The sequence below is a fragment of the Phalangium opilio genome, unplaced genomic scaffold, assembly GCF_054372755.1.
Source record: "Phalangium opilio isolate 3A_F unplaced genomic scaffold, DU_Popi_V2 ptg000081l_1, whole genome shotgun sequence".
Classification (NCBI taxonomy): Eukaryota; Metazoa; Arthropoda; class Arachnida; order Opiliones; family Phalangiidae; genus Phalangium; species Phalangium opilio.
The window spans coordinates 1907269-1933765 of record NW_028324188.1 but is presented as its reverse complement, the minus strand read 5'-3'; the positions used below and the strand labels follow the sequence as shown (position 1 = coordinate 1933765).

General features: G+C 38.6%; 1 protein-coding gene across 5 annotated transcripts in view; it reads right to left on the bottom strand.

Annotated features, from left to right (window-relative positions):
* Positions 1-26497, bottom strand: part of PlexA (plexin A) — a 138817-nt gene that overhangs the window by 24427 nt on the left and 87893 nt on the right. For all 5 annotated transcript variants that reach the window (XM_089846868.1, XM_089846867.1, XM_089846870.1 and 2 more), the window contains 4 exons: positions 15499-15998; positions 14839-15286; positions 14387-14700; positions 5124-5435 (listed from right to left, as the gene is read on the bottom strand). In XM_089846868.1, the coding sequence (XP_089702994.1) occupies positions 5124-5435; positions 14387-14700; positions 14839-15286; positions 15499-15918 (1494 nt within the window). In that variant the 5' untranslated portion in view covers positions 15919-15998. The remainder of the gene's footprint in view (positions 1-5123; positions 5436-14386; positions 14701-14838; positions 15287-15498; positions 15999-26497) is intronic.

Genomic DNA, 26497 nt, shown 5'->3' with positions numbered 1-26497 from the left:
ACCTAACCTAAGCAAACCTAACCTAACCTAAGCAAACCTAACCTAACCTAAGCAAACCTTACCTAACCTAAGCAAACCTTACCTAACCTAAGCAAACCTTACCTAACCTAAGCAAACCTTACCTAACCTAAGCAAACCTTACCTAACCTAAGCAAACCTTACCCAACCCAACCTAAGCTAACCTATCTTAACAAAACCTCACCTTGTTTAACCCAACTTATAGAGTGAATACTATCGGGAATACCACGTTCCAGTCTTCTCCCCAATTTCCCCAAAAAAATAGGTCATGACGTCATTGGGTCTATCCCTGCATTGTCTCTATTTAGAGTGGGTACGTTTTTTTATATATATATCGAATAAGGAGGGGGACCAAAGGGGGGGTCTTTATTCTTGGGGGCCCCCTCATTTACGAGGGACAAGGGAGAAAGAGAGAGATTGTCTAAGTGGAAATAGAGTAAAGTGGATTTCCAGTTAACACAGTTTAACCGTCTCCGTCCCGAGTCCCATGCAGCTCCTTCTAATACTCTCTCCTCTCCTCTAGCTTTCTCTCTGGGTTGGTATTATCGATTAGAAATGGACAGAGGGAGAGGGAGAGAGAGAGAGAGAGAGAGAGAGAGAGAGAGAGAGAGAGAGAGAGAGAGAGAGAGAGAGAGAGAGAGAGAGAGAGAGAGAGAGCGTGTAAGCAGTACCAGCGGGTTTTTCCCGCCATAATGTACACCGTACCTACATTGGACGGAGAGGGGGAGAGGGGGCTAGGGGACGTTTTACTCCCAACCAATTCCCCCTTTGAAATAATCTTTTATATTACTCGAGTGCATGTGTATAGGCTGGGATTTAAGATACTTTTCTTTTAAAATATCCGCAATTCGATTGGCAATAAAAAAAGGGGGGGCTTAATGAAATTTATTGCAGGGTATTAAGGTGCCCCTCCAACTAAACAAGGGTCCGGGCCCCATCACTGGGCCGCATTGTTCTTGCCAATGTAATAATAATAATAAAAATAATAATAAAATAAACATTACATCTGTGCGAGACCACGGTATCTCAGTTATTAGCGTGCTCGCCTTGAAACCCGTGGATTATAACTTGGCGGGTTCGAACCCCGGCCCGAGCAATTGAGGATAAAAAGATTTATTTTAACTAGGTACATTGCGACACCTTTGACTAGAAGAGCGTGAAGCTCAAATAATATAATGAAGGATTCTGTCAGGTATCAATAATTCCAATCAGCTGTAGTATTCCGAAATATAGGCCTATAAAGATATCGAATAGACTTATTGGTAAGGAGGTAACCTTTACCCTTTCGTCATAGCAGCAATAAAACTATACACAGAGAGGGGGAGTGGTAGTGCAAGCAACTCAAGCCAAGGGTCACGATATCCGATTTCTTCATATAGTTTTCTCTTTCGGAGTCCTAAAAATAATTGTATCCCTTTTTAAAGCCATTATTTGTTCGGAAGTTCTTTCTCGGTATAAAAAGGATTCTTCCAATTTATTATCAGCGGAAGACAGCGGCCACCGGGGGGGGGGGAGAGGGGGGGACCAATGGGGTTAGACCAAGATGGATCTCTCTTTTTAGCTCGCTTAAAACAATGTTGGAGCTGTGAGGGGTTGGGGGAAAGCTCCATTGGTTTCTCTCTAATTTATTTTGACCCGAAATCTAAAGGCCCATACCACCCCCAACCCACCCCTTTTGGCCTAGCATTTTGGGAGCGACGATTCCAACCAAGCTGCTGCTGTCGGCTCTCATTTCCAACATAAAACCAAAAATCTCTCTTGTCAAAAAGAAAAAGGAAAAAAATGTATCTGGTGGTATACAGTTCTTCTTCCCTTCGGGCAATTCTGGCCGCAAAGTGAAGGAGAGTGTGGTGTGACGCGTATTTAGGTCCGTGGTCACGTAATACGACATACGTAAGGTGTAATTCCCACCTCTTGTCTTTCGATATTTATTTTTGGAAACACCATTAACGGTTTCGGTTTGAAAGCCTGAATTTGACAAACGTTGTTGTTTATTTTTTCCGGGCCCTTAGGCATTAACGGGTTCGATTGTTTAATTAAACTTATTCCACTGTTAGAATTAAAAAGGATTTATTAGTAAATAATTATTTTTATAAATACTAGGACTATTTTATAAATTAATAAAATTCAACCGTGTTTTCTTTTCTTCTTAAATTTGGCGCCAATCCGTAATTCACGAGCTAAAAATCATTTGGCGGTAAACTGCACGTGTTTTCTTCTTCTCAAATTTGGTAGTAAACTGCACGAGCTTTCTTCTCAAATTTGGCGCCAATTCTTACTCTTAATAACTTCACGCGCTCAACTAATTGGCGCGTGTTTTCCCACCAATCCATAATAAATCACGCGCCAAAATTATTTAACTTTGAAAAGGCACGAGATTTTGGCATGGGCGCGCGCAATTGTCACCATAATTCACGAGCCAATTAGAGTAAAGAAAGAAAAGACGTATAAGCGTCAAGCGCGTGACCCACAAATCACGAGCCAAATAATTCATCACTCTTATTTTCAGCGACGCAAAAGGAATTCTCGTAACTAGGGGGGTCCTCTCGCTAGTGTTTGGGTCAAATGGGGAAAAATCGTAGCGAAGAAGATAAAAAAGGAGAAGATGGGGAAAAGTTTAGGCTTAGCGATGCGTTACGAAACATCCTTTCAAGGCGGTATCACACACACACACAAACTAATTCCGCAGCCACCAACCATCCCCTCCCCCCCCCCGGTCGTGTCCTTTTACAACTGAATAACTTCATTGTTAGCTGATCGATTGCCAAGGAAAGGAACCAAAAGAAAAGAGAAAAAACGTAGTCAAGTTTTTCGCTAAAAACCCCAAGAAAGAGTTACCAAAAAAAAAATATTTTGGAGAAATTTCTGGGGTTTTTTCTTGTCGACAAAGTCTAGAATTTCTAGACCAATATTCCGAGTTCCAACATGAATTTAATTCATTTCTTTCACGAATAAACTGTATAGATTTGAAAAAGGGCTAAAGAAAATTCCTTCCCACCCGTTCTCTTAACTTTAACTGCGCATGCGCTCCAGCAGGTATACCAGATATTTATTATTACAGCATCTCCTGCAGGTAATTGATAATTACTGAATGATAATTACCGAATCCAATAGAATAAACTACAAAACTATTCTGTATCTGTTGTAGATAAGGGTTGAATAATTGCAACTGGCAACATGCCTTGTTAAGGCACGCTATACCTATTTGGTAGTGAAATATTTACAAATATAGTTTGGCAATCAGTATAATAACAACCTTATACAGTTGGATATTCGTGTGTTGGATTATGTAAATTCATACTTGGAGTACATTTATAGAAATAACCTTCTCTCTTTGAAGAGAGAAAGAGAGAGAGAGTGCTTCTATCCATTTAGGGGAGCGAGGAGAGAGAAAATTTCTATTAAGGATTTTTGGTCGTTCGGTTTTCACGCCAAGCGTAAAGAAATAAATGTACTCGAGTCAAAAGCAAACCAAACGAAACTCACTCTTCTTCGCCAAAGGAAGAAAGAAAAAGGAAAAACCAAATAAAAGAATGACGGTTGATTCTAAAGGAAGATATACTTATGGCTTCTATCTCTTTCAAAAGGGAAGGACTACTGATCAGTTTATACATCAATACGGAAGATACAATCACCAAAAGGACCCAACGCCCTTGACCCACATTTTAAAGTATAACGCCATTTCTTACTGCCAAATTATATCTCAATTGAAAATAATTTCACTCAATTACTCGGGACCTGATTGTTAAAACCTCCCAAGTATTTAGTATCGTTTGAAAGCTAGGAGGATTGATAATTTGATATCATTTACAATTAATACAGGAGGCGAGGGCACTAGGCACTGCGCATCTCTCCAGGTCCCCTACCCCTAAGACTATGTATATGGTCAAGAAGCGATATCTAGTTTTTATGGAAAAGGCATAAGATGCCTAAGTATTCGCGCGCCATAGTCCTGCAGTCCCCCTTTCAAAATACAAGGGGGACGTAAAAGGAGGCCACCGGGCTATTTCGCCTCTCCTCAGTCGGAAAATATGACTGTAATTTTCGTTATTATCGCGTCGCGCTGACGTAAGTTTTCAAGAACCAATCAGATGCTGCTTGTAATTTAGAGACGACTGGGATAAACTCCGGACCTACTATACGTTTGGTCTGGAGATAAAGCTAGATTATAAATGTGGAGGCGAATTTATACCTTCTCCCTAATAAACTAGATATCGCTTCTTGATATGGTTAATTCCGTTTGTTTTTATCTCTCGATAATCTTAACTAATCGTGTGCTTTGATTTAACTAGCGTGTATCACGAACGGTAAAATACCTGGCATTTTATTCTGTATCCCGAATCGGATTGCCGCGGACCTAAAAAACAAAAGGTGGTCCGAGAGATTCTCACACGAGTGCCGATCTGTACGTGCTTCGAGGGAAGTATACAAGCACTTGTTTTTAGATTGAGCGCGCCCCAAGTGTGCAATGCACCGTGTGTATTGTTGGTTTCTTCTTGTGAGGGCTTTTAAAACCTTAACTTAATCGTAGATCACGCTCTCCCATGCAGCTAGCTACCAACCTCGAAAAGGGGCGGGGTTATTCCGTTACGCGTGGTCATACCATCCAGGACCTAAGGATACATTAGCGGCGCCTAACTCGCGCTTTCCCTTAGATTGTAGCCTAGTTAAAGGCAAGGAGATGCCGTTTCTCTTTCAAGTTCAGACCGATTCACACGGGCCATCTTTTAAAACGTAGGAAGGAATAGAGTATTTAGCTTATAGAGAAGGAAGGGGGAAGGGAGGGGGTTAAAGGTCATCAGGTGCTGAGGTGCCTACCCGTTTTACTCCCGGTTAGTTGATTGATTAGATACGGAGCGGGGTCAAATCGAGGTCATACAACATTCGAGATAAAGTTTCGCTATCTCCATGCAGAGAGGGCGCAGTTTCGGTAAATTAAACAGAAACATTTGAAAATGCAATTGTACAACTTTGCCAGTGTTCAACCTGACCTTCCCCGACTGTCTATATAAGTCAATTTCCCTGACACTATCCCTTTGATGATCAGAATAATGTACTTAGAGATTGTACAAGTTTGCGCTCGGAATAGAGAGATTGAATCTTACCTTTCTTTCGGTCATGACGTAGAGGGATTCCTTCTTCCTGTCGAAGAGCATGTCCGGGTTAACGGGGCTGGACTCGTCGACGGCGACGTCGGAGTATTCCTTGGCGCTGGTGACCGATTCGACGACGGCCTTCTTGAGATGTCCGGTGGAAGTGCCCAGGAAGGCCACCGTGTAATCGTGCGTCGAAGTGGAAGCCACGGCCGTCAATAAGACGCCGCTGTACGTCAAGACGGGCGTCGCTTCGATCGGCATGCTGCCGCCAATCGGCGTGTTCACGTCCAAACCGCAAAAGTCATCGCTGATTTGAACTTGCTAAAATTGAACAAGAACGAGATAAGATTAATATTAGCATAAATTCAAATAACAACAAAGATGCTACAAGGCTGTTTTTCCCAAAATATAGTCAACAATAGTCCAAGGTTGATCTCGACATTGATTATTTCCCATAGAACACCACCATCCCACTAATTACCCCTCCATTTTTGGAAGAACAGTAAATGTATGATCTAAATATTCAGGGCAAAATGTGAATAAATTCAGCTAGCGTGCAGGGTCTCTCTCCCAGCTAGACCAGAGTCTATGTATAGGTAAGTTGGTAGGTAAGTAGAATACAATCTGAAGAGTACTGGTTCTAGTCCTAGCTTTTCCAGAGAGTTATTTTTAAAGGCAATAAGGCCATTTATGTAATCCCCCTTTTTCTCTCTCTCTCACTCTCTTGTTATTGTCGAAAAGAGAGAAGGGCTTTACCGGGAGAGTGTACCGAGAAGCCAGTCTCTTAGCTGAGCAAATGGCTAGCTATTTACGGCTTACAGTCAGCCACCAAACAGAAGAGAATACCACCGAAGTTATCGCGTTTGCAACAAACCAAAATGACACAAAAATAACCCCCTTAGGAGGGTATCCTTTGATAACTTCATAGTACTTGTTTGTTAATAGACTTCTGACGTGGATTTTGGCTTTTAGCATTCTGTCCCTCCATTAAGATATCGACCCCAAGGGTATAAGAGAGGGGGGGTACAATAAGGGGTTTCTCCCCCCCCCCCCGTCAACAGTCAATCTAACTTGTCAGTACAGTTAGATATAGGTACAGAAATACCTTTTCTGCATTATCTGAGAAGTTCTGCTATAGACTATTTCCAACATGGTCACAAAAATGTAAAAACCTTTCCAAAAAACTCAATGTTATAGATAAAATACTGGTAAGTAAGTTAGGTAGTAATTGTCAGTATTGGGTTGACACATCGACGTATCTCTCCACAACCACGACACCAAAAGGCAAGTTACAAGTTATGGAAGGCAGAGTTCAACCAACGTTCAGTTTCCATTGAAAAGGCCCTTTATAAAAACCAGCTTCAAAGTATCCCGAATCGAAATACCGGTAATAAAAATAATAATAAAAAGGGGTAGAAATAAATACCAAGGTGTAATTACACCACGTTAAAGGGCATCTGGAACAATAATCCCCCCAAGTATTTACCAGTACTCTACACGCAGTATAAACTAAGGCTGAAAAATTACACTCCATTATCGGGCCTTATTCCCAGCCCTAAGCCATGAACTTTATACGGTTTACAGGGTTACTTTGCAGCGTTGTTAAAGGCCGGGGATACCTTTATAATTCAAGACATAACATAATCTACCCAGGGGGACAAGGTTACTCGACTGTATCATAAAAGTTAAGGCTGTAGCTTTCGTAACAGTGCAAAGTGACTTTGGATAATAGGGTTCGGAGCGCGAGCGCACGAGCTCGCGAGCTCTAAGAATCTCGCGCTAAATGGAACAAATAGGGTTTTGTAAAGTACATCTGCTCTTTGTCAAAATTACGATAAAGTAGTGGCACTCCGCGTTAACTACCCATAGAGAGTGTAACGCGGTCAAAGGCAGGCCGATGTCATTACTCCAGGTACGACTTGGACGCACGAGCGCCTATTTATAGTTACAAAGAGAATTTATTCAATTTTCCTCGTGAATATTGAACCATATGCAATATTAAGACTTTAAAAGCTTTAACAAAGTAGAGAGTAAAGTAAGTAGAGAATATTCATGGTAGAATTTAATAATGGTATGTATAAATTCGTGAATATTTCTTTCGGGTTTTATTATTCTTTATATAAATGAAATAAACGTAGCAAGGTTTTTAGGGTATCACCGGCTAATTAATGACTGCGTTAACTACTCCACTTCATTGTCACCTAAATACAGCCATACCTTCATTAAAATTTGGTCTAAAATTGGTCTATAATCTCATATAGGAATGGAAACATCCTGTTTACAAATTCGCCTCGAAAATTTCAACCTTAAAATTTTAATCTATTTCCTGGAAATTCCCATTAGATCGGAGGAGATACCAATATATTTCTAAGGCTTCGGTAGCGCCAATCGTAAATTAATTATTACCAATTACTCATTCACTATATTAGAAATGCGAGCTACATATAAGTATAGGCAGGGAAGAGGCGATTAGTTGGGGAGTTAAATTGGCGTTCCCGCAGCCTTAGAAACGTCGTTTTTGGGAATTAAAGATGTTTAGAGGCGAAGTTTTAAGACTATGTTTAAATCCTTGAGAATTATCGAGAAACAAACTTTACCCGCGCCATTAACGGAGCTAGGCGTCGCTAATTAAAATTCCAAAAGGGACCCGAAACTTTTCTCAAAGGTCAAAGGTGTTAAGGGGTCCTATATATACACTCGTTTGACAAATAAAATACTAACAAAGTAGGATACAATAAAAACTACAACAAAAAGATACAAGTAAGTTGTTAAAAAACGCGACGTTATATTTAGTACAAACACATACACGTGTATTTTTTTTTGTCGAAACACTATTAGAAACAAATCAAGGATATAATATATAAGAATATATACATATATAGTCGTCTCGTGCAACCCCTATATACATATAACATAATTCATCCACGTGACGTAAAACAAAAACGCGGGAAAGAAAAAGAAAGAAAAAAATTGGCGCGTGATCTGAATTCGCAATTTAATATTAAATTTTGGCGGGAAATGTTGGTCCGCAGAGCTCGAGCGCGCGCGCGCACGAGCTACAATACATACTCGTAATGACAGTCGAGTACCTTTGGCTGTATAAGTTAATATATGGGTGTGCCAATACTCTCTACACGACTCAATGGGTATTCAATTGGGCGGGAATTTATCTCGTGTTTTTTATTATTTTCCCGCGTAAATTCTTTTTGTCTATTGTAGCGTAAAACATGATGATTCCTTCATGACGCGGCGGTGGTGGTGGGATTCGCTCGAATTATTTAAGTGGTTCCAATGATGATGATGTACTGTACCTTAAGGCCCTATTGCTATTGTTTCCCAGAAAACGGTTCAAGCACGTTTCGTATCATTTCCCCATGACTAAATTCCCCCACTTGGGTTTGGTTTGTTTCTACGTTTAATTTTAATTTAAGGACTTTTAATCTTCAAGATGAACATTTTTGAATTATTTAACCATGTGGAAAATAAACTGAAAATTGAAGATGGTCTCATCCAACAAAGTACCCAAAAGATTTTCGAAATTTAGAAATTTATTATGGAAAAGATAAATTTAATTTTTCGTTATAGAGTAGTGGCACTCCATGTTAACTTCCTATAGAATAGTACATAGTTAAAGGCATATCGGTGCCATTACTCTATTGGCGATCATTTTAGCTATCGTTATCAGTTGTTTTTAACCAAAAGTTCATAAGGTTCGAGCTGTAAGTCTCTCTCAGTAGCATTACGAATAGTATAGATAGTGTCATACTTATGGAAGGAACATATCACTTATAAACTTACGTACGTCAAGTACAGTTTAAAATAAATCTTAAGATTAAAATTTATAAACGTATATTCAAAAGTATAATATTAATATATGGCGAGAGCTTTCCAAAAATAAATATATAATAATTTCGATATAAATTCCATTTTTTTGCCGGGGATCCACCTTTTCCTGGTCATTTTTGAATGGCCCCTCCCAACGTGGGGTATGGGGGAAAAGAAGGGGGGGTTGATTGGTCAAAACCCCACGCCCCCATATATTTTAATCGTTCCCGCAAACTTCATTTCATTCGCAAATATACTAGCAGTATACTGAATATTAAAATTGTGGTTATATGGTTTTATATACTATGATATGTTGTTTCAGAACGAGGTCAATTTGAAGTAAAACCTTTGAACTAAAACGAGAGATAATATTTCTAATCTTCTTCTATATTAAAACTACTTCAAAAGGGTCGCAGTTTAACACTTCATTTAATGGACTTCCTCGAGGAGAGTTCAGATATAATTTATATTTAAAATACAACAATATATATGAATGTTCTTTCTTAGAATAAAATCAGAATAAACGGTTTTCCCCACATCCATTTTCCGAGATAAAATGAACATTTTATGGAAATGGCACGCACGCTGCTCGGACACTCGATGACCACCACCCTGCAGGCTACTACTTTCTGGTCCTAACATTAACCCCCACTGAACTTTTCACTTTTGGAAAAATTGTTTAAAAGTTTGTTAAAGAATATATTGGAAAATTCAAACAAAGTTAGATACTATTTGAGAATTTCTATTTAATCGAGGGGCAACTCACTATATTAAAAACGTGTATTTACTAAGCCTAAGTTTTGGCCAGAACAGAAAGCGAAATATTTAACATTATCATTAATATTAAATTTAAAATTGATTTTAAATATTTAAACAACGCATCACCTTGGGTATAATTCTGAACATCTAAATTAGAACTAAATTTCAATCATATTTCTTAATTAAATCGAATTAAAACGCATGTCTAATTAAACTAATTCGCAAGAATAATAAATAAATAATTTTAATGTAACCCAAAAATTACTAAATTAAAAATAATTTCTCATCATAACCCGATCGGGGCCCACAACCAGAACCTCGGGCCACGAAAACCCCCAACACGGCTTTCCACTTTAAAATTAATAAACTCAAATCCAATAATATAATATAGCCTACAGTATACTTTTAAAATTAAAAATAATAACTGAATTTAATCGTTATTAGTTTTTCCCATTAAAATCTCTTTGGAAACAACAAACACAACAAAGGGAACCGGGGGGGGGGGGTTGGTCCCCCCGAGGGAAGGAGATATACTTTGGGAAAATAAATATTTTCCCTTCGAAAAGTTACTATCGAATTTAAAATTAAAGTGGGTGGGTGTGTTGGGAGGTCACCAACCAGAGTGCCCCCCCCCCTCAAAATCAATCGCAACTGCCTGGGAGGGAGGGAGGGTGGGGGTACAATTACATCGACCCATTGAAAGGAGCTCAGGACATAACCGAATTAAAATGCAGTATACACTTTCATCATCATCATAGGCATACCCCCCCCCCCTTTCTCTTATTGGTCTATTTTGAAAGAACTTATAAAGGGGGACTAACTACAGCTTCATTGTGAATTGGTTGAAACTGGGTGGACATTTCGGGGCCCAACAACTTGGATTCAGTCAGTGTTTACCCTGGGCCAATACACGGAGCTTGTTTACCAATAAGTAGATTAAATTTTGAGAGAGAAAAGCATGCATACCGCCTTTATACCAGCATCAACAGATGAGATGGTTTACGGTCTCCAGAAAAATGGAACCGCTCATGCATGCAGAGTCTGCCTTTAAATACTTGGAAGCACGTGGATTATATTTTTTAACAGAAAAAAAAAAGCGGGAAAGAAATCCACGTGCTATTATTTGGCGCCAAAATTCACGAGACGATAGTTTTTTTTTTAATTTAATCTCGAGACTTTTAAGGCGCCAAAATCCACGCACTGTGACTCGGTTTTTAATATTCAATCTCGTGACTTTTAAGGCGCCAAAATCCACGCGCTGTGATGCAGTTTTTAATTCGATCTCGTGACTTTAAAGGCGCCAAAATCCACGCGCTGTGACGCGGTTTTTAATTCAATCTCGTGACTTTTAAGGCGGGAAATATCCACGCGCAACTAAATTTATTTATTTATTTTGAAGAATTAGCTTTGTGGTTCCGTACCATTTCATCTATTACACATTTATTATAATGTGGCAACCCTGTTCGGAGCACTAGCCCGAAAGATTAGCGGTTTGTCGTGGAATATAGCTGAAAAGACTCCAGAAATCAATAATTGCTTTGGCAGTAATTTCAGCCAAAATTCTTAATTGGAAAATTCGGAATACGAACTTAACTTGTAGCAGTTTTCAAAACTCTCCAGGGGTTTTAAAATTGCGTGTAAATTTTAATTACTAAAATTTTCAGCGGCGTGGGGGAAAGTGGGGGGAGGGGGTACGTGGCCACGGGTTGTTAAGACAAACAAATTTCCAAATGAATATTGCGTCGCCAGTGTTTGAAAACCAGAGAGAGAGAGAGAGACGACAAAAGCGGTCAATACCCGCTTTCAATACTCGTGTTAATATGAAAATCAATTCGCGTTTATAATATTTCTACTTAGAGAATTTAATTTGGGGAAGGGCAATGCGATACTCGGAATTAATAAATCAGTAAAGATATATTCATTCTTAGAATATCTCGCTCCATTAACGTATAGTATTTATTTTTAAAATTGTCTTATTGAACTTGGGTCGTTTTGGTTGGCTTTCATAAATCTAATCTCCGATGGATTCGGTCGTTACTTTAAGTCTAAATTAAAATTAATACATTTTGTTGTTTTAGTTTTATTATTTTGATTTTGGAAAGGTAATAATAATAATAATAATAATTAGATTCCGACTGGTTTTCGACCGCAATAATCACTAAGATCAAAGTTCATTAGGTATTATTAATTTCCATCCATGTTCTATTAAAATTTTGTTTGTATTATAAAATCGTAACTAACTAACCTTAGATTATTATTTTTTTATTTCGAAATTTTGGGAAAATTAAAATTTGTTCAGGACATAAATTAATTAGGTTTCGTTAAATTAAAGGTCTTTTTTGACGATACAACATTTTGACTCAACTAGATGGGTCAACTAGAGTTGAGTAAACTAGTTGGAACACAAGTTTTACAAGTTTAACAATTGATCACTGACCAATTTTGGCGGTTGACTCAACTTTTTGACCCATCTAGTTGAATCAAAAGTTGTATCGTCTGAAGAGGCCTTTACCAAAACATTTTGAATGTTTCTTAGATGCAAACGTACGATTGTCTTTAGGATTTAAAAAAAAAACTAAAACTTGTGTCTAAAAATAGAATTGGGGTCTTCTTGCTCGGATACTTCAAAAAGAGGGCCATCTGCTTTCGATTACAAGACGCGGACAACTAACTTCCAACCAAGGAGGAAGGGATGGGGGAGGGAAGGCGAGGTTTACCGAACGTTGCCAGTAAGTTCTTAACCTAAACTTGACCTTTACGCGCCAGAATAATATTAAAAGGAAAAACCACCCAAGTCGAAATAACGTAAAGATAATAAAGGTTACCTTTGACTTTATAATAAAATATAAATTTATTATTTTAAATACGATAATTTCAAACTGAACACATATTGTATTTATAAAAATAAAAAATAACAAAATTAATAAAAATTGGTTTCGTTCAGCGCATTATAATGATTAAAATTAACAATTAAATTAAAATTTTATAATAATTAAAATCAGTCCCTAACGGCCATTTCAAAAAATTCAAAAATAATAATAATATCACCAGCTTATACTTTAAATAAATAAAAAAGCTGAGTTCGCGATTAAAATTAAAATTCACGCGCACCTTGTATGGCTTAAGCCCTGTATGCATGACGTCATTTTTGCCAAACGCTCAAAAGGATATAAAGTTACACAATAATTTTCAAGTTTCCCAAAAATGATTTAAAATTCGTTTTGGTCTACTCTAGGAACCCTTTAGAAGGAGGGTGGCACATACGAGCAAGTAAGTAAGTTGTAAGGTTCCCTATGAGGCCCTAAAAGTTTTCGGCATCAAAGCTTCAAGTTCAGGGACGTAGAGCAAGAGCTCTTTAGGTAAATTTAGATATTTTTCAGGAGAGGGCGGTCGGTGTATATAAAAGAAGCCCTACTTATACAACATTAAGTCCATACGGGGAGCGTTTCCCATAAATTCCTAGCAAATTTTACATTTACGCTAGTCGTTTTTAATCCCAGCTCTCTCTCTCTCTGTGTCGTATATAGTTTGTGTATAATTTCGGAGGCCCCCCAGCTCAATCGGGGGGCCTCATTTCCCTTCCGGCTGCAGGCTGTAGACTGTCTCAAGCAAGTATACACTCTTATTTGCGCCCCGGGCCCCCAAAAACCGAAAGACAAGCTCAAAAAAAAAAACCCGTGTCAATTTGGGGCCAAAAACACACTCGGAAAGAAAGAACATTTTACCTTCAAATTGAGTTAGGCCTAAAAGACATATTCATAATTGTGACCTTTTTAAACGCGCGCGCGATGACCTTTGATACAGTGGGTGAAGGAAGGAGGGGGGTCAATAAATCGAGGGTCACGTGCGCGCGAGATTAAGTCAAAGAATGTCGACGATTTTAAAATAGCACGTAGCACGCGCGTGACAGATTTTTCTCCCGCCAATTAGCGCCAGTCCACGCGGAACCACAGCGTCACGCGCAACCAACCAATCTTACACCGCGATCACGTGATCGTTATTACGTGGTGGAGGTTGAGTAAATTTATTAGTGGTATAAGAGAGAGAGAACCATGGAGAAAAGAAGTAATTGGGGTAATATTTCCTTTAAATTCATTTACTTCACTGCTTAGCTCGGGACTCGAGTTATTTGCAAGTACTTCGTCGAGACCCGAGTCTTATTCAACTACTTTACTAGTCCCCCAAGTTCTAACTACTTAAAAGGTCACAAAATATGGACAATTCCTACTTAAAGGTCACAAAATATGGACAATTCCTACTTGAAGGTCACAAATATGGACAATTCCCACTTAAAGGTCGCAAATATGGACAATTCCTACTTAAAAGGTCACAAATATGGACAATTCCTACTTAAAAGGTCACAAATATGGACAATTCCTACTTGAAAGGTCGCAAATATGGACAATTCCTACTTAAAGGTCACAAATATGGACAATTCCTACTTAAAGGTCACAAATATGGACAATTCCTACTTAAAGGTCACAAATATGGACAATTCCTACTTAAAGGTCACAAATATGGACAATTCCTACTTAAAGGTCACAAATATGGACAAATCCTACTTAAAGGTCACAAATATGGACAATTCCTACTTAAAGGTCACAAAATACTTTGAAAAATGGACAATTCCTTGAACTTGTATGCTTAAAAGAAGAGTTATAAAGAAGAGGTATGTGGGTGGTACTTACGGTCATCATGCACAACTGACTAGGATTGATGAAGTCGAGTCCCCTCTGTCCATTTCCGTTGTAACAGTGTTGAATGTTTTGGGTGAATTTGCGGTGAACGGCGGAGAGGGCGTAGACGCAAAGGGCGCTGTTCAAACTGGGCTTATTGTAGACGTCACTCTCGTCCTTGGACTTGGCGAAGACGAGAAAGAGGACTTCGTCCTGAGCGGTGATGCCCAACGAGACGGCCAGTTCCGAACCCGGGTGACCCACGAACGCCGCTTGCGCCAAATTATAGTCTATACCGTCCGGCGACTTGCACACCAAAGGAACCTCTGCCCACGGCAATTAACAATACACCAGTCAATTAATCAAATGAATCGAGTACTGATTTTATTGAATTTTGAAAGCCTAACCCCGATTTATGCCTGATTTGTATGTTAATATGAAAGAAACAATCACGATGATCTCACCTGTATACGAATGATAATGTTCGTCATTTTGGCAAATTCTGACTAATTTGGAGATGAAAGGTTTGGGAGGGTCAGTGTCCTTCTTCTGCACGGTGACGAAATAGGAGAAGCCCTTGGAACTGAAGCCGAAGACGTAATTGATGGGGTAGACTTCGCGAGACATGGAGTTGACCATTACTTTGGTGCCCGTGGTCACTCCGACGGCCGCGATCGAGAACATGTTGGGCGCGTCCAATTTGCGACTACTAATGGCCGGCACGTCCGAACGATAGGGTCCGTTGCCCGTGTACGTCACGCCCACGTACAACACGTGTTCGCGCGTCAGTTTTTGCGGCCCCGGCGCCACGAACACCACCGTCGAGGCCGTCGCGTTATTCGCCACCACCGATTCTTGAATCGGCTCGTTGTGAGTTGAGACATTGTCCAAATGGTGAACCGTACAAACGCCCTGAAACACCACCAAAAGAAAGCATATTCAGCTTATTATTACAATCCCTTCATTTTTCAGAGGCAACTAAAACAGTAACCCATATCATAATAATAGGCAAACTCAGGGCCAAGACAATTACAGGCTGTTTAGGAGGCCCAATGTGCTTGGGTGGGGGAATGCAACGCCGTTAAGACGTCCAATGGGGCAAACTAACACGTAATTGGACATACCTGAAACAAGCTGCCGCAACTAATGAGTCTACTCTTTGGGTAATCGATGACCAAGGCCTTATTATAATAATCGGTCATCTTCTTGGTCTCATCGGGGCAAACGCCACTGACCGGACACCGACTATTGTCCATCTTGGGTCCCATGACGGCCGTCGTCTCTAGCTTCAAGTACGGCGTCAATTGGTAGATTTTATTCACGGCCCCGATGTAAACTTTGCCCGTGTAATCGTGGACCGCCATGTGGATAAATTTTTCGGTCGTGGCATCCTCGAAACTGACGTAGTTACCGATGGTGACGTTACCGCTTCGAGGGGGCGGGGCCACGGCTGACTGCGACGTCACCAGAGTACAACACGACGCCACTAGGACGGTCAGTAATAGGGCCGCCATGCCGAGACGACGCTTTTGACGCTTTTTCATCGCGTACGCATCGAAAACACTCGGTCACTCACAGCACGCCACAAGTAAAAAAGCCCACAAGTAAAATCCCTTATCGTCACCTAGAAAGAGATCAATTTTAAAAATATTACTTAAATAATAATGAAAATATAAATTTGAAAAGTTTATTAAGCCTATTTTAAATTATTTTTTCGTTTTAATTTCACGCGCTTTGCAATCTACCTCACGAGAAATTATTGGTTTTAATTTCACGTGAATTGAAAAGTTCATTAAGCCTAATGTTCTATTTTTTGGGTTTTAATTTCACGCGCTTTTCAATCTATGTCACGTGTTTTTATAGTTAAGCCTTTTCAGTTACGAAAGCGCTCGTGCTTTTAAAACCTGTCACGTGATTGGAGAATACAGTCTGTCGCGAGGAAAGAAAAATTTAAATGTTATTAATTCCATACAGCAAAAATTCAACTTTAGCTCATAGCAAGATTGCAACTACAACTTCAAAGTCAATGATTTATATATATAGTTCCATATACGAGAATTAGTTGGGACGGTGGTTTTATCCGTAGAAGGGGAGGAAGGGGGGCACTGGTCATGGACGGTTCTAGTTGGACAAACAAAAGCGGGCCCATGGCAGTTGACCCAACTTATTAAGGGGATAGGCGCGTAGGCGCTACGAGACAAGGCAAATCAAGCAAGCAGCCACAGGCCTTGACAAGTACTAAGTCTTTCGCTTTTATACTACTATACCATCCAAGGATGGGTGGGAGACGGTAGGAGGAGGAAAGGAAAAGGGAAAATGGGCAAACATTGGAGAGCCCCTTCCTTTCCTTTAGGACAATAGATAAATGCAGTTAGCTGGTATAACCCCCTCCTTCAAGACTACGCAGCACCACTCTTTTTCCAATGGACTTAAGTCGGACCAAGGACCAACGGGCTACAAGCTGACAAATTAACACTCTATATAAGTTGTCAAGTCAAGCAAGGTCTTGTATATAAAAATTCATATTCAAATTCCACGACGTTTGGATCTATATAGGTTTCCTTAATTTGACTTTGAAAATGAAACTTGGACAATTTCCGAGGGGTAACCCACTGTGCATTTGAATACATTGTTTTCAGAATTGGTTAGGATTGATACTGTATTTACACTGCGGGGCCCAGGCTACAGTGCAGTAGCTTGACCTCTTGTAGTGTAAATGCAGTATCAATGCTCCTAGTCTGAATTTAACTATGTTAATGTTAATGTTATATCATCGGGAACAAATTTATTTTCCCAGTAAAGATAATTTGTTTCCTTTGTTTTAATTCTAATAATGGCGTCTACAATCATCTCATCGATCTCAACTAAAAGCAAGGACTTAATTAAGATAAGAAAGGCTATTTTACGTTTTCTTTTCTTTTTTTACAAATCTAGACTGTTAAAGTTTCGCTTCAATGAATATCCCGGATATCGAGACAATGTTTAATAGCGTTTATCTATCTTTATAGCAAAAGTAGGCCTTCTTTTAACCATCATCGATTCTATACAAGAAACGGTTGTTGTTAAGAAGAGACTCATAGTATTTAAAATTAAAATAAAACAAGAATATTCGGGTATTATTATTATTATGGTCCTATCTTTTAACTCTTTTTCTAGAGTCAGATTTTTCAGAATCAAATTAAATAAAAATAAGTAAAGTGAAGAATGCGAAGAATTCATTTTAAGCTCTCAAAGACTCAAAATGTAATTAAGTTAGGACAATTTTATGATTTTTTTCAAATTGGAGCTGTTCGAAGTCCAGTTAGGTCTACCGCGACTGTAGTATAAATGTTATCTAACCATTCACTTCAAGGAACTCTGCCATAAAATTAGATACATTTCTAACTAAATATGAATTTATAGGAGGTATACTTAACCATTAATTTCAAATAGCGCTGATATCAAGCAAATATGATATAAATTAGGGTTAAAATATTGTCCGTATTTAAAGCAGACCCTGAGACCCGAGCAACAATTTATAACCAAAACAAATATACCCCTATAGGCGTATAATTTAAAAGATTTAAAATATCATTCATTTAAATTCATTTTAACTTTAAAAACCAGGCAGGAAAATTTTAAAAATTTAAAAGAAGAATAGAATATTATAAAACGGAACCCAATGTAGTAAGTAGTGTGTGCCCGGGTTTGTAGGCAGGCCTAAGAGGAGAAAGAAATCTCCATTTGTCACGCCGCTATTTTATTATTATATAAAACTTTAACTCAATCTTAATCCATATATATTATGAATCTGAGGGGATGAAAAGGAGGTCCCATTGTATTTGCGTGTATGGGGGGGAGAGGGGGAAAGGGGGTTCATAAGGGGGCATATTTTAAGCGCCGTTTACGACAAGAGGACCAGGGACCAAAGGAAGCGAGATCCATTTGTAGTCATCTATTTTTAGTACCACAAAAATTACTACCATCCATAGATATCCTAAATAAGTATAGATGTCCTTTATAATAGCTAACTCCAGAAATATGGGCTCAAAATCAGGATTGTATTTACGATGCTATACAAGTTGGTTGGGGCCTTTTTTGGCCCCATCTCGGAGCCATTAAATATGTCGGGGGTATTCTAGCCCCTCTTTTTTATGATACGATTTGATTGTTCGGCCTCCATTTTTCTTTTTTTTTGCCTTTTCTAAGTTGAAGGCGTACCACTGTTAAAGGCGGGGTACTGCTAGCATAGTTCGGGTTGTATTAGCGTTAATTCGCGGTGTCAATTGAAGTTGCGACGCGATTGTAAAGGTGTCTCATTGATTATACATTTCGGGGTAATATTTTGTCCGCCGCAATTTTGTCTTCTCAAGGCGAGTGCGAGGCAATTCTATTGATCTATTATTTAAAGCCACGATGGTTCATTCGGTGGTACATGTTTGGTCGACACCTTTTTTTGTCGCCTGTCCATTAACTGACTTAACGGAGGGGTCGTGTTAGGGATTAAGGCAAATATAACAAAGCCTTCTTACAAATTATTCGTGTGAAAACATCCATTTTACGCGCTACGATTCCTTAGTTTTTCCCCAAAGAAATTCACGTGCAATTATGATTAAAATCGTGCTTTTAAAAATCACGTGCAATTATGATTAAAAAAAGCGCTTTAAAATCACGTGCAATTATGATTAAAAAAGGCGCCTTATAATCACGTGCAATTATAATTTAAAAAAAATCTCCTCAAAAGTCACGAGCAAATTCACGAGACAAAATTTAAAAAATTCAAATCACGTGCGATAAAACTTTCTATAAAAACAGCACGTGCTAAATTGTATTTTTTTTAAATAATTTTAAAACACGTGAAAATATATTATTAAAGGTGGAATGAAGTCCTTTTATAAAAACGAACAAAACCTAACAGTTAGTCGATTATTATTATTATTAAAAAATAAAAAAGGGTAATATATTTAAAATGGGTCATTGTATTTTCGATCAAGATGCAGATGCAGAGTAAGAAGACACTAGTATTAAAATAATAATTACATCGCTGACAGAAAGAAATATCCATTTTCATGAAGAGGTATGGGGTCTCGCTTCGCTGGACTTTAGAACATGGAATAGGTGCAGCAACCAAAAATTGTCATCAAGAAATTGGGGGGGGGGAATAAGGCGGAACTGGTTTTGACGCGCCTGTACACGCGTGTTTCGTAATTAAAGAATTCTATAGCTTTTCTTATAAGATATTATCGTGCCCGATGGAGTGATGAGAGAGAGACCTTTAAAAATATATTTATATAATTTAGTTCCTCGTTCAGAGATAGGGCATCTTCACTCAATATCACTGGAAATGAAACTAGTTTCAGAATCAAAGTTCAACCATCCATTGGTCGTTTACGACTTCAAAATTCCCCCTTACTCATTTTAATAAAAATATAAGAAAAAAAAACGTAACGCGTTGCGGTGTAATGACGTAACCCCTTTAATTATCCAATCATTTAATAGCTAGGTGATATAGAGAAAGTAGAAGGGGTATAATAAACGACACCAACTGCATGGTGGTGCATGGGCAAATTCATTTTAACGCGAAGGAGCTAGAGCTAGCAAAGGCTTTTTCATTTGTACTTTAATAATTTCAGGGCAAATATGTTTTTAATGTTGTTGAAACACGAAATTTACTAATGTATTTATATAAATAACGTATTTTTTCGAAACGGTCACGTATATACAGCGACAACGAAACGATATCGTTTTCTACGTTTAGGAGTAAAACACGATATTATACATTTATATATATATATATATATGTACACCAATTTAATTCCAAAATATTTATGGGAGCGTGAAATGAAATGAAACAAATAAGAAGACATAGAAATCTACCCTGTAACAAAGGATTGGACTCTTCTGTCTATATGAGATCGGTTGCCATGGTGCCCCGAATAATATATACAATAAAATAGAGAGAGAAAGAGAGCTATAGAGGGGAACTAAAATAAAAAGAAGGGACCACGTGACTCTTACCTCCCTTTTATGGGCGTATTAAAACGCGCGCGGCAATTTTTTATTTCCGCAAAAATCGAGTGATTCCAGTCTCGCGAGCGCCATTCTTTCTTTTCTTATTCAAGACTAAAATGAGCGCGAGCGCGGCAGTCAAGTCTCGAGAACCTAAAAACGAGCGCCAAATTCCGCACGAGCCATACAAATCATAGATATCAGAAATAACTATAACTCCTATGCCTACCCATAACATAAAAGTATAGCAAATACATTTCATTTAGTTAAAAATATTTCCGATATCTATGACAACGCTCGCGAGCGAGCGCGAGGTTTATTTTTGCTCGTGCACGCGCGCCGTCCCTTCATTCGAGTTGGAATATGAAGTAAAGGCAGAGCTTACCACTCGACTGTATTACACTCTACGGGAAGATAAGACTGGAGTGCTATTACTCTACCTTTACTGAAATGCTTATGGGGATTGGGGGGGGAGGGGTTAAATTTGGCGCCATTTTCTCGGGTAGGAGTCACGTGCTGTAGAAAATTATCGATTCTCGATTCTGCGCGCTGTTAAAAAGCCCCCAATGCTCTTTTTTGGAAAAACCCCCGAAGTCAGCTTAATTGCTAAATAAACTGACTTTGCCGAAAACAAAATGACTATTTAATTCTCTCTCTAAATCGAAAATAGCTTGAAAAATCGGCTTCTCTCTAGTCTTTTTAAATTTGGACGAATGCAATTCTTTTCAACATGAATATAAGATAAGTACATGGATTGGGAAGGGGGCGAGGTTTTCCCCTTTTCCGTGAGCTAATGGATAGAGATACATTTAGTTTCTGTAACTAACACGAGAGAGGGGGAGAAGGAAGGGTTTGCGTGTCGTCTGACATGTCGCTACTTAACTATACTTTACTAGAAAAGGGGGAGGGGGAAGGGGAAAGAGCTTGTATTGTTTATTAATATTGATTAGTTACAAGTTAGAAAAATGTTGGACTTTTTTTATATACGGTTCCCTTTTGTATATCGCCGCAATTACAACAGGGGTCATTAAGTAGTCGCTTGTCAATCAAACTTTGTAGCTGACGAGAAAGAATGGACGTAAAAAGGGATAATGAAATGGTGGCGCAAAAACATTTTTGATCGATTAAAAGTAATTAAAGAAAGCTAAACAATCATTAGGAAAAACTTAATTCGTTAAAAAAAGGTAGGCGTTAATTTTAAAGTTTCAAAAGTTGACTCGTTAAGCTTAATGTTAGCTCGGTCGGAAGATTACCATTTCATTGTCCCTTTAAATTAAAGCCAGTCGCACGCAAATATAAAGAACATTCATTTTTTTCCCCCGAATCATCAACTAAAATGATAACCAATATTCCTGGCAATAATTCTACTATAATCCTGCAAACGCAGCAATCCAATAACTGTACTACTTTCACGTTTACGTCACCGTCTCCCTCCACTTAATAGTACCCATATATTTCAAGGGAACAGAAAAATAGTTCAAAATACCCCCCTGAGAGCTTAACCTCTTGAACTTGGTGATCAACCAATATGGATATCCAATAAGTAAAGTAGAATCAACTCCAATAATCCCCCAGAAGGAGAAGGGGGGTTTGAATAGTTACGTTTGAATCTACCCCCCATCCCCCGTTTCCCCCATGCTTTTATAGAGATAGTTTCCGCTTTTGACAACGGTTGAACCAATAGGGGAAGCAAGTTGGTGGTGGTACTCGATGGCTATTCCATTGTCCTTATGTTGTGGTATAACCCCCCCCCCTCCGGAGGTAGTGTTTGGGGGGAGAATTAGGTTCCGGAGGGGGGTTAGGGGGTGCAGTTACTTCATTGTATTCCCAGGCTTCAAGTGGAGCCCAATGTTTTGTTTCTGTCGCTGTACAATCACACGAGGTTTACTTGGCGAGCCAGCTAGCTACCCGGGCTCTTTTGTCAATTTTGGTTACAGGGGGAGAGGGGGGTAGGCGCCCCAAGTCCCGCTCGCGCTTCTGTTCTTACGCGATAAGCTTTTTAGTGGCGCCAAGCGAAACCTTACATTGTAATGTCACTGTTGTACTGCCCGCGTAGAGTTCAGTTAAAACAAAAGACATCTAGGCTAGTAGAAGAAAAACAGGTTCTAACCGTATGTATACACCTTAACTGCATAGCGTAGCTTTCTTTTGTTTGTATAATATAACGGCGGGAACAAATAAGAGGCTGAATTAGGCTTAACAAATCGCGAGATTTCAAAAAGATAATTCAATACGTATGTATGTCGTATTGGCACTCCACGTTAACTACCCATAGATCGTAATGCATTCAAACTTAGGAAGGTGCCGCTACTCTATCATTTATTTATAGAGTATTGGCACTAAACGTTAACTACTCATAGGTAATAATACATAATAAGGCAGGGATGCGCCAATACTCTATATAAAAAGAAAATTTATATAAAATCACGTGCGATCACGAGATTCAATTTATATCTCGTGCATTAATTCTTTTTTCCCGAGATTCTTTTTTTAATTTTAAACCAATCACGTGATCTTTTTCACGAGAATTCTTTTTTTTTTAATTTTAAACCAATCACGTGATCTTTTTCACGAGAATTCTTTTTTTTTAATTTTAAACCAATCACGTGATCTTTTTCACGAGAATTCTTTTTTTTTTAATTTTAAACCAATCACGTGATCTTTTTCACGAGAATTCTTTTTTTTTTAATTTTAAACCAATCACGTGATCTTTTTCACGAGAATTCTTTTTTTTTTAATTTTAAACCAATCACGTGATCTTTTTCACGAGAATTCTTTTTTTTTTAATTTTAAACCAATCACGTGATCTTTTTCACGAGAATTCTTTTTTTTTTAATTTTAAACCAATCACGTGATAGCACGAAAAAATCCGAGAATCAAGATAGGTATAACCCTGAGCAGGGCGCGAGAAACCGAATTAAATTCAGAGGGTGTTTTGGCCGCTGCCGCTTTTAGGCTTAACGGTTTAAAGGCCGTGTTGCTTGTGTACATTGGAGATTATGTTATAGAGCGCGAACTGCATTTGTTATTATAAGGACAAATAGACTAGATCCTAACCCTAACTCCCCCCCTTCCTCATGGCCCCCACCAGCGAGTGTCTCGAAATCCGTTAGATAACCCCTACCCCCAAACCCCCTGCTTGAACAATATTAATTTCGCCAAGGGCGGGAAGAAGGGTGGTAGTATAGAAGTGATATCATTTAGTCTTATCAACGAAAGCCCAAATCCGAAAACCCATTTTCTATACCGTCCCATCATGCACCGCGCCATCCCAAATAGATTTACAATCTAAAGGAACCACGAAACGATCGGCACTTCTCTCTCTTCAATTCCATAGACATCAACTGATAGCCCCATTCCCCCTTTAATAAATATACAGGGTGTAACGAACGGGCTATGACCGTTGAAGTACAGGGAGTTGGATGAGTGGTTCTAGAATTGAACTGTCCTAGCTACCACCTTCATTTTTGCAACAGAACACCCTGTATGTAGAAGATATAATATGTCAGGGTCTATTTTCTAATAATCCTAGCTATAGTTGGCGTTATGGTGCAGTGTCGATGATAAGGCGTATTGGACATACCACTCACTCACTCACTCTCCATCTCATAGTAACTCTCATCCAATAGTAGTTTGATAACATATATATAATAGTAATTGACAACGGAGTCTTAACGTCAATCTTTACTGACAACCCTTTTAATGGTACGGGCAATATCTAGAATAGCCTCGTTACTTATGCCAATTAACAATGTCCTAATAATACTGACATGCATTAAACAAAATTAGATATTCGAACGCATTTTGGTCGTTGAATTTAAATTGACTAAAGCAACGCTGATCAATCAATTTTTGTGACAAATTACGAGGTTATCGTTAATTAAGAATTATTATTATTATTATTATGCGTTTTATAATTAGCTTTTAAATTTATTTAATTGCGTATTATTTAAGAGACCCTCTTGGGTTATTTTTTATTTTGTTCCTTTTATGATTGTATATTTATTTCTTTTTTCTTTTCTATGAGCGGAAGTAATATAGGAAATAAGAATCGGAAGTAGCTACGCAGTGTGGTTTTCAATTTCAAAGATAGATGAGGAGAAAACCGGCACCGGATGTATATAAGAAATATATATACATATAAAGATATTACATAACGTACCATCATTGAATATTGGCAGCCGATGATCTTAAGATTGAGAGTAATGTACAGTCAAAGGCGGGGAACTGCCCATGCATTTTCATAAACGAGATATTTTATCAATGGAAAAAACATTACGCGTATTTTTAAAGCGACATTTTGAAAAGGGAAATCAATTAAACTGAAATTACTAAATAATTAATTAATAAAGTGGCATTTAAATTATACATACTTCCAATATTAATAGCAAACTTGTAAATTAAAAATATCAATTATTAAGGTCAAAAGGTTACTCGATGGACGCTATCATTTATAATATATAAACTACACTATACGAGGTCAAAGGTGGCTGGCTTATTAGTTATAGGGGGAGGGGTGGTTGTCGGCATTTTTATTGCCCTTTGAAGACGGACTTCAAAGGAAAAATAACAAAAAGTAGGGGATAGTACCTAGAAGGAACAAAGAGGCTTTTAAATGATGGAAAGGTAAAGGTACCGCCGCCACTGCAGTTAATTCCTCTTGTTCGGTGTGTGCCCAAAGGGAATTAACTCCAACTAATAACCCCAGCACGCCCCCTCGACCCCACTATTTTAGTTTTGCCTACTTTGTAGAAGTATCAAAGCGTTTCATGGAAAATAATTCATATTTTTCAGTTCTCGAATTATTAGGATCTTAATTCAAAGGGGAGTCGAGGACTTACCCATCATCCCCAAAAACAAAAGCCGATTTAAAACTATAATACATACAGGGTGCGTTGCAAAAAGGCCGAGGGCTAATTATAGGACTCCGAAGTACATGGGATGGATATGGTTCTATGGGAAATCATCAATTTTTAAAATCGAAAATGTAACTATTATACTAAGCCTTTGACTGCAGCGCCTGAGGCTGACCTGGCGTATGTCGCTTTACCCTGAATCTATGACCTACCTCACTGACTTCAAAATTACAAGCTCCAGTTTTTCTAAGTTACCAGACATTACAAACTTATGGATGGCCCAACATATCACTTATGAACTTACGCGGAGCTTTCAGATGGGATAACAGTACGTCATACCCTCCCAAGTCTTACCAGCGCTGTTCTGGTAGCCATATTGGGTACGTGGTCTCAGCTTCATTCCCGCTTTAAACGCACCAATATGGCAGCGTAAACTATGTCACGAGACTCAGCTCCTCCTCCAACTGAAAGCTCTCTATAAATGAATTCTTGGGGACAAAGCATTTTATCTAAGATATACAATCTCGAATAGCTTATTTATTTATTTGGGTCAAATTTAAGACAGTACTGCAGTTAGATGCGGGGAAGCGTGAATGCGGACAATGCCGATATACTTAGATATGGCCATTCCAAATCTCTCCCTCTCTCAGTCCCTCTCTCTCTCTTGTCTGGATAGCTCGTTGTGTGGGCCAATTATTTGTGGATTTACAGTAGACTCGGAGAGATAATAAAGAGCGGAGGCAGGGATGAAGGAGGGAGGGGATGAAGATGCCTACCGTAAATAAAGAGACCTAAATAGACCAAAGGACCATACATTTTCCGAATAAATAGGAAAGATATAAAAACATAATAATAAAGAACACATATTTTTTCAATTGAAAATACTTCTTTTTTAAAAAAGGAACGAAACCACGCCCTCTTCCTTCAGTTCAAGGCGCGCGCGAATTGACTAACTTCCCAAGGAACAACCATTGATCGAGCTGGACACTGGGTTCAAGGGGACCGACACTATCTTCATCGGGTTCGGACGAGATTTTTATATTGAAAATCCCTCCCGGACTTTTATAAAAAGCTTATCCCTGACCACATTTTGATAAAACCCCTGACCATTTTAAGAACGTGTTTACCCGCAGAGTCCACTTCATCATGGTCACACCTGGGTCCATATTTATCATTGCTGGAAACAATCGTGGTTTGATATATCAAACGAAATCCCTGATCTATTACTGACTTTTTAAGAACAAAACTTTTAAATCTCTGACTTTTTCCCTGACATTTT